This window comes from Dromaius novaehollandiae, chromosome 25, assembly GCF_036370855.1.
Source record: "Dromaius novaehollandiae isolate bDroNov1 chromosome 25, bDroNov1.hap1, whole genome shotgun sequence".
NCBI lineage: Eukaryota > Metazoa > Chordata > Aves > Casuariiformes > Dromaiidae > Dromaius > Dromaius novaehollandiae.
The window spans coordinates 6,072,370-6,081,850 of NC_088122.1; the positions used below are offsets into that span (position 1 = coordinate 6,072,370).

General features: G+C 45.2%; 1 protein-coding gene across 2 annotated transcripts in view; it reads left to right on the plus strand.

The window, feature by feature from the left end:
* Window positions 1-8,706, plus strand: part of MLLT1 (MLLT1 super elongation complex subunit) — a 40,788-nt gene extending 32,082 nt beyond the window's left edge. The window contains exons 11-13 of one of the 2 annotated variants that reach the window (XR_010385068.1): window positions 3,719-3,790; window positions 4,296-6,509; window positions 6,761-8,706. Coding sequence is in view for 1 of the 2 variants with exons in the window: in XM_064497269.1 (XP_064353339.1) it covers window positions 3,719-3,790; window positions 4,296-4,424 (201 nt within the window). In the remaining variant the exon portion in view is untranslated. Of the gene's footprint in view, window positions 1-3,718; window positions 3,791-4,295 lie in introns of both variants that reach the window. The other variant, XM_064497269.1, reaches the window with a different exon arrangement.
* Window positions 8,707-9,481: the final 775 nt, after the last annotated feature.

Consider the following 9,481-nt stretch of genomic DNA (forward strand, 5'->3'; position numbering starts at 1 on the left):
TCATTAACTCTTAATTGTACACCACCTTCACTTTGATTCCATCTATCTCCTCTGGTTCTTCCGCGCCCCTCCCCTTACCAGCCTGGCATATGCTCTTTAAAATACTTTTGTGTATCAGGGGCTGCTTGATCTATAAAAACGCTAATTGCGAGAGCATCATTAAAGTTTTGTGGGGTCAGTCCTCCATATTTTAGCAGGGCTTACTGCAAAAGTCCCCCATAGTCGTGGGGGTGTTCATCTAATCACTGTCTGCATTCTTGCACTTCAGTCCAATTTACTCCTAACTCTCTGCATGCTCTAATTACTTCTGCTAAATTTCAAAGTCCTGTTCGACACACAGCTCTATCTCCTGCATTATTACAATCCCAATTTGGATCATTTGCTAGCCAGAGGTTTCTATTCCCCCGGCTTGCTGCGCTTCTTCCACGTCTTTAATTATCTTATCCCATTCTTTTGGCTGAAGTAATTCCCTCAAAAGAATTTGGGTATCACTCCAGAGCGGGTTGTGCCCAGTGCATATATTAGAAAATAACTGGACACATCGCTCTGCATCTTTTCTTAATCTCGGCATTTTACCCCCCCATAAGGCGAGATGGCCAGGGTCCCGGGGTTGATTAGTAAATACCTGCAGCACAGGACGGGGGGGACTGGCCCCTCCCTTTCCCCCGGCTGTAAAGCAGCTGGGTTAGTCAGCACATTGGAGATCATAGGATAGAGTCCGGCAGCCGGTAGAGAAGAGGGAGAAGGAGGAGGAGAAGGAGAAGTAATGACAGAGAGATCATCAGGCATATCAGGGGGAGCAGAAACTTTTGGAGCACAGTCCGGGGTACTAGTATCTGCTAGCACAAGTGTTACCTTCGGCAGGTTTCTTTCCTCCCTCCCTCCTGGCTCAAATGCTCCCGTGCCCATGCCCAGTTCTCCCAAACATACCAGTAATCCATTCGACTTGGAAACCTGTCTTCCAGACAATTTCACAAGACAGTTAGTTCCTGCTGATCGAAAGTCCCTTGCGGTGGCCACCGTTCCCCTGGGTTTCCCTCCTTTGTCAGGAATGGGCAATCCTCCTGGCACAGCTGGATCAACCCTTTTTCCTTAGATTTTTTTTTTTTTTTGGAACCATCAATCTTACTCCAATATTCCAAAATTTCGGCTAAGTGCGTCCCCTTTTCTATGCTGAAATTATTCTCCATATTGAGTTTCTGAAAAGTGCATCTTAGGCAAGTCAGGCAGCGCACTTCCTTACCAGTAACACCAGTCCCTGCGGCTGGTGGGATCACACACGCTCTTTCTCTCGCTCCCTGGGAACCGCACTCCCACCCCCCGAGTCTTTAACTGCTAGGACCGCTGTCCCTGCGCAGCGGGCAGCTTCCTCAGCCAACGAGTGCCCCGGTCCGTTCCCAGGCTACACACACACACACAGCTCTGTTCACACTCACACCAGTCACAGTGACTCTAGATTTCGGTCTTATAGTTTTGCAGTGCGCCTTAGGCTGATCAAGCTGCGCACTCCTCCTCCGGCCGGACCGAGCTGGGACTTAAAACCCACTCAAACCCTGGGGATGGGACTCGCACCCGTCCCCCTGGTACGCCTGACGGTGCTCAGCCCGCGTACCCCTTCAGTGCACTGTTCCCAGACCAGAATTTAGAATTTAGGCAGGAGTTTAAGACTCACCTTCTCGGTGCCTCTCGTTGCCAAAGATCCCAGGTGAACTCACCCGATGGTGCCAGATGATCGTTTGGAGACGAGAGGCCCCGACAGTGGTCACCTCGGGTCCCATCTGGGGTGCCAAACTGTTATGGAAGTTAGGCTTGTTGGCCACCATAACAGGGCTTGACCCTAGGTTCCCGCAAGTAAAGTTCAGAGCCAAATCAAAACAAATTGAATTTTAATCACGCGCGTGCCATAATTACAGCTTGAGCTGGGTGCCTCCGAAGAGGGACCCTAACATAAACAAATCCTGGGCAATTATAGTTTTTTCAACTTACATTTCCCACCCCTCACGTGGTAGTTAGACCAATAGTAATTTTTTGGTCTGGAGTCTCCTGCTCCTCACTGGGTCTCATCGTCATTCTGAGGTAAGCTGTTTTTTCTCCTTATTCTTGTTTTTTGCGGACTCTGCTGACGGTTGTACCTCTGTTTTTGTTGGGTCTTACTGTTGTGTCTTAAGGTCCTGAGGAGGAGGTGATTCTAAATCATAACAATGAACACTGCCCCAGCAGTGAGCTAAGGCTTTGCCCCTCAAGGTCCTAATGCCCTGCACTGGTCTTATTTCAAAGCCTTGACACTCTCCCTTTCGGAGTGTGAGCTGCATTCCTGCAGACACCCTCCCTTTCGGAGTGTGAGACGCAGGAATGCAGACTGCTTGTACCTTCCTTATCTTCCCAGCTTGAACCAGCTCTGAGGCCCTTTTCATACAGGACTAAGTAAAAGTTCATTATTTTATCTAAGTGCGGCCTAAGGCTTTAGCAAATTTAGCTCCTCATGCTAAGCAAGTTTTATAGAAGTTGTGCTAAGCGGCTACCTCTAGACAGTTTCAGTTCGCTATTTTTTAACAGGAAGCTTAATACTTTTCCTTACTCTACTCATTGAGGTCCTTAGGCCAAAGTTATGGTATCCGTCTGTAGCTCAATTACTTTTCTGTTCTATCACTTCCTCAACAGGAGAACAGAGCACAGGTTAATCACTTAATGCTAGGTGTAAGCGTGATCTTGGAGATATCTCCATCTGAGTCTTCTGCTAGCTACAAAATCTTCTACCACTGAAGGTTGTTAATGATAGCTGTGATGTCTTATCTGAGACAAGGTTTGTAGGTAATGTCTTACATGTGACTACTTAGTATAGACAGGAGTAGACACATTTGAGACCCACTGAAGTGATAGAGTGCCTGAAATATCGTCAGCTTTTCCAGCCATCACTGCTTTTATAAAAGATATCAGCTCTCACTGCAAGAGTATCGTTCAGTGCTGTCTGGGTGTTTTGCTTTTCTCTATGTGAATGAATCTGCTGGGCAGAGTGTATCTCGTGACTGATTTCTTTGCCTTGGTACAGTTACTTAGGTGAGTTCAGTTTTGCTATACAGACATGAGCAACTCTGGGACAGCTTTTCAGGTTAGGAATCTATCCTCTGCGAGTACTAGCAGGCTAACAGAAACTTGCCTTGTTGGCTGTTTACAAAAAAAAGAAAACTTAAAAAGAACCACTAAAATGTTGTTGAACTTGTGAACAGTCCTGTGCTTCCCAGTGTGGTATATGTAAAACCACCTGGGAACAGAGTGCTCTCAAAGAATTTTTTATCATTTAAACACAAAGTGGTGTTCAGCAGATTGCTGGGATGTTGGTCACTGATGACTGATGTGGGTATTTGCAGGTAACAAGTAGTTATTAGTACAACCTCCTGATAAAGAACTGACACTGAAGTACACCAAGATTAACTTCACCATTTCTTAGAAGCCGTTCATGGATGTTTATTTAATAATGTCATTAAATAGTCTAGCTGTTGCTGTTCAGACCATCTGTATTTGTGTGAAGTCTTTAGTCTCCCAGTACTTAGTAAGGATGGAGGAGGAGGCAGTAGAAAATTTAGGGAAAATTTGGGAACAGAAACTTGCCTGAAAGGGCCGCAGGTTCCTCTGGACCTCAGTAGGAAAGTCACTTTGTTGGCATTCGTACATACATGCCAGGTACGTCACTGTATTTCTGTTCATGCCTTCTTTCCAGGCCTACACGGATGAATTAGTAGAGCTTCACAGGCGACTAATGGCACTACGAGAGCGCAATGTGCTACAGCAGGTAGAGATTATTTGTCAGTTTTCTGGCAAGCTGTTGTACTCTGATAACCTTTGTGTCCAAGGGTCTTGCTCAGACCCCTGTGATGCTTGAAATTGCAGTTGCTTCTCCTTCGTGAGAGAGTCTGGTTCACTTTGAAAGCAAAGATGTGTGGAAAAAAAATCAGATATGCATGCAATGCTTTTGTTGGAAAAGATACGCTGGTGCGGTTTGGGCATCCTTTCTGTGTCATCCTGTCCCGAAGCTGGGCTCACTTGATATAACTTAAAAGGGGAAGAATGTGGCCGTGTCTTTTTCTGGGCTGAGCTAGTCTGGAGTGCAGGAGAGGCTGGTTTGCTTTTTTGGGAGGGGACTCCCCCGTTGTCCTGGGACACCCTTGCCCTCTGAGGCTATCTTAAAGGGATAAGGAAAGGATGGGATGGGTTGCGCTGTATCTGCTGGCCCTTCTGGTGTGCTTAATCTTTATAGGCTCTTTGTATACATCCTTACTCATCTGCTTTCCCTACAGATTGTAAATCTCATTGAGGAAACTGGGCATTTTAATGTTACCAACACAACCTTTGACTTTGACCTCTTCTCCTTGGATGAGACAACCGTCCGTAAGCTGCAGAGCTACTTGGAAGCGGTAGCGACATGACGCTTGGCCTTAGAAGCAGGCTGCTTTTGAAACCAGAAATCCCGTTTATTGGTACCAGGAAATAAACCCATGGAACTAGGCCTTCTTATTCTCTTGATTCACCCGAAGCACTGCCTTAGAGAACAGCCATGCTCTATGAATGCACAGCCAGCTGCACTTTCTTGTAGGCTTCAAACAAGCACCCATATTGCTGAGTCTGTCCTCCCTAGCTTCATAAGTACGCTTGGGCACAGGTCCTGAGTAGAGCAAAAGATGTGCTGCTCCTAGCTGCACAGTGTGACCTTTTTTGGTTTTACTTCGAGAAACTGTGTTGTAAGAACACATTTTTTCAGGCGTCTCTGAGATCTGGAGAAACGGGGACGGTGTTTTCTTCACTGAATCTGGGGACCAGCCTGCCTGCAGAGAGCTCTAGTGAGTCACATTTCCTCCAGCTCTGTGAAGAACTGTTCATGCTGTGTAAGCAAGATTGGCTTTTACAAAGCTAGCCGAGTGACTAATAACAGAGAAGGCTTCCCGGGGGTCCCGCTGGTCTGTTGCAGAAGCGGACAGATTCCAGTTTTGATCACTTGCAAGTTCTGCCGCGGTTTGGTACAGAGTACTGCTGTAATTTGGCTCCTGATTCCTGTGAGGCATCGCTCCACACGCAGAACGCAGGACCTTATTCTGTGTTTCGGCTTCCTGGAGAGACAGTTTGTGCTCTTTGAAGAGGTCTCTACAATCTGCTGTCTCCCGTTGGGCGTTTGAGACATCTTGTTTGTTGATCTAAGCTCCTAAACAAAGTCTCACTCCTTTCAGTCTGCTTTAACTGTAATAGGACTACAAAACTGTAAGCTGTATATTTTATATATATATTATATATATGTATGTACTGTATGTATAAGAAGGGCCTAGTTGGGTCTTATGATTTTAAGGGTGTGTTTTTTCTGTTATGTTTTTTAATGGCTATGGCAGGGGAAGGGCGCTTAATAAGATTTGACTTGTTTGTTAAAATGCCTCTTGTGGACAATTTTTAGTGTATGAAAGCTGAACAGCAATCTTCAAAGCATTTTGTGCTCTGGAAGGGACTCACCTGTCGTCTTTTCATTTGTCAGTGTTTAATAACTTTGCCAAAATACGTGATTGGTTTTTGTTCTATGTTCTCAAGGATGAATCTTTCCTACATTGGCCCCTATAGTAGTGGCTGTACTTTGGGAAAACCAAAACAAGGGAGAATTTTTATCTCGGGACACACCTGGAAAACTGATACAAAAACAAGTGAAATCAGGTTTGTTTCCTCCTCCCTCTTCCCTCCCCCCTGCCCGTTCAAGAAATGGCAGGAAACAGTGAACACTAATCCAGAATCTTTTATATATTTCTAGTTAAACTAGTATTGACTTTTGAGTATTGTCTGTATGTTAGGTGGGTGTGGGGAAAGTCTTGTAACTTTTATCAAAATTGTATTAAACTCCCGTTCCCTAAATTCAGTATTTTCTTAAAGAATTGCTCAGTTTTTCCAATCAGTATGTAAGCTTTTGCCAAATGTTAAGCGGGCTGCTGGCGGTGAGGAGGAAGGCAGCAGTTCAGAGGAGCCCTCCACTAACGAACGGACCACCCATGTCTGTAAAAGTCCCCTGTGGGAGCTGGGTGAGTTGCATCATTCCAGGGTTTGCTGTCCCTATCCATTGTGAAATTGCGGTCCCTTGTTTTGGGTTACCCCTTTCTTTATCATGGAAGTGTTGCAACTGATCAATTTAAGTGGCAATATGATGATAAGCTTGTTTGAGTTGGGTCATGTTGACCCGATTCCCATTAATTTTGTCTCTTTGTACCATCTTTCATGTGTCTTGTATATAAAAATCAAGCTCATGCCAGGTGCGTACCCTGTCACAACAGTGATCTTAGCTGTTTTCTCTCCTGATGGACAATGCCAAGCCTGGATAGAGACCCTGTGCGCAAGCGTACAATGAGAAGGTGGAGGACTGCTGGAGGAGGAGGAGCTACGGTTCTGCCTTGAGGCCTGCAGCTGGATGTCCCTCGGTGGAGGATGTCACAGGCAGTACGCAAGTTGCCACAGATTTCGCCCTTGTGCTGCGTCAGGCTTCGTGGGTACGTGTGAGCTATTACTAGTGTCGTTCAGTCGGTCGCAGAGAGGAAGCGAGCCTCGTAACGTCGCTGGCGTCCCGAGCCTCGATTCGCTCGGCGTGTGGAGCAGCCCAGGGTGCAGTGCCCCGTGCCAGCTGCCCCCGTGAAGGGGTGGGTGTGGTGACGCTGTCTTGTCCCTGAAGCGATAGGAGCAACGGTGTTAGCTGCTCCGAGTCCGAGATCTCCCAAGGTTTTTGCCTCCTCTCTCCTCCCAGGTAACTTACCCCCAGAACCATTGCATCCGTGTCACCCGCACTGACAGCGTTTCTTCCGGGACTGTAAGTAGCTTCCAGAGTTACGGCACAAGGGATTAGAGGTGCACCTCCCTTCTCCCCCTTCTCATTTTAAGATCTAAATCAGCATGTTGCTCCCAGCCAGTCCAAGAACAAGTGTTGGAGGGTGTTCCTGAACTTAGCTGGAAGCGCCTGGGGCTCTCACCCAAGGCTGTGGCACCATCCTGTCCTGGAACCAACTTTATTTGTGAAGTCTGATGAGCATTGGTGGGAATTTTGTTTGGTTTTTATAAGAAGTATTTTACATATGGATTTTTTTAGACTGTTTATAATCTCCTTGAAAACCTGAAATAATAGAATTGTTCCCCCAGCAATAGTTCTTCTCCATTGTGTGCACATGCCGATTTGTTACTAAAAGGTTTCTTGCAAGTACTTAGTTGTTCTACAGAGTTGTTGGTTTTTGGGGTATGTGGTAGCATTGGGGACCACATGAGGAATGACTCTGCAAACAAAGAACGGTCAAATTTGGGCCTCATCTTGTGTCCCCTTCTAGTTACATATGAAAGAGTTCCCTGTGTAGATTCTCTATAGGCTGGCTGAATGCTGTTCTGAACATGCCATGTACAGGTATTTGTGGATAAAGTGTTTGTTCTTGTGTCACTCTTGAGAGCATGGATGGATTATTGTAAAATAGGAAGGAGGTGGCAGTGCTGCTGTTAGCATTGCTTCAGGTCTTCGAGGATATGTAGTAACTTGCATTGTTTAAAAAAAAAAAAGGAAAAAAAAAATCCAAAATTGACTTCTAGCCATAATGGTTTTTCCAAGGAAAATGGACAGAACTCTGTTACTTTTCAGTGTCCTTCATCTTGTTACTGAAGGCATGAACAAGTGATGATCAATCTGAAGGCTTTCAGAGTTGCTTTGAATTGAATCATGTGGAGGTAAGATTAGGACACAGCTTTTCCTTTGTCCTTGGCCTTTGTATTAAAGGGCAAAAGAGGGGTCAGGAGTACTTTCCTGTTGTCTTGGTCTGATATGTATTAAGCCTTGAGGCTTTGATTACTGACATTTACTATTAAAAAGGATAGGAAGGCTGGCTGGATCCCAAAAACGCCCGTCTGAAGAATATTGGACACATTGGTAATGAGACTGGCTCTGTTGGGGTCAGACCGAATATATGGAAGTGCAATGATTTAGCCACCGGTTCTTATACTGTCGTTGCGTGCGGTGGCAGCATCAGAACTAGCAAAGAAATTGGTGCAACAATCCAGGAACAGTTTTTATCAGATCTGGAACGTATTTGATGGTAAGACATTCAGATTCCCTTGTGGAGCTTGCCCCATCGTGTTCTCTGCAAGCAGAGACCTAAGTCACTATGGTTCAGCAAATTTCACCCGTAATGTTCTCTAATGCACTATAGCACAGTCGGTGTACTCAAAAGAAGCTTCTTTTATGAATTCAGGTGCCTGGCACTCACTCGTTGGCATGCTTCTGTCAATGCTATAGACAACCATTGTGCACCTTGTACAAGTATTACTTTTAAAAAGATGGAAAAAAAAAATCAATTGGTATTTTCATGGGGGCATGAAATAGCCATCAAAAACTAAAGAGATGAGTTTGCACTCCTAAAGAAAAAATGTAAGTACTTCAACGTCTAGATAATTTTTAATTGTATTTCTGCCTAGAGCCAAGGTATTAAATACCTTGTCACTTGAGGATTTTAAAAGTTGTGTTGGGAAATGAGTTCTTCACTCAGCTGTAAGAAATTCAGCTGGCCCAAGACTAACTTCAAGATTAAAAAAAAAAGAAAATCATGTTTGTAATACATTACAGGATTGTTTGTCCTGAATTTTAAACTTTTTGTTAAATTTGTGGAACTATGGAGGACTTTTCTAGAAAAAGTGAAATAAAGTAAGATGGAAAAGCAAGACTTCAAGGGTTTTTTTTGTTGTTGTTCCTCACATTACTTCTCCAGGGAAAGCAGGAGGCTCTTCTGGAATGTCTTGGATAACTGGTTTCCATTAGAAATACACACACTGGCCTCAGCTCCAGAACCCCCTTAAGGTGCTTTTTGCAGCTCCAGCTGTAGCTCCCGTGCCTCTTCCATGCTGCAGACAGGGTGCTGCTATTTTTGCTACAGGCTGAAACTCACCCTGTAAGAGCGTTTCTCTGCCCAAAGTCACCTCAGATGCTGTTTAGCCCCAAACAGTGGTTTGGGAGGGGGCAGAAAGGCACAGCTCGTGAAAACTAACACTGTCAGCCACAGCAAAACTGCCAGCCCTGCTCTGCAGCAGTGCCCTTGGTCCTTTGCGTTGCAGGCAGCACCTTGCCGGGCAGCACAGGAGGTGAAAAGCAAAGAAAAAGTAAATGTGTTTAAAGTGCAGGCATTTGGGGGAGGATAAGGCATAAACTGAAAACAGTGAAGCAGAGAGCTAGAGTTTGGGATCCCCCAGCTGCAGAAATGTGAGCTTAATTCCCACTCTGAATAATACAGTATTATACACATGCTGGTCTCCTCCCTCTGCTGCTGAGGGGATTATCTTTAACCTTGATAATCATCAACAGGTCAGCTCTATCTCCAGGTTTCCTTTTTCAGATGGCTGTGATAAGGCAAAGTTAACCATTTTCCTGCTCATCAAGGTGTATCACCCTCTTAGCTGGAAGTTATTTTGCAGGAATTACTGAAGGGGTAAGAGACACAAA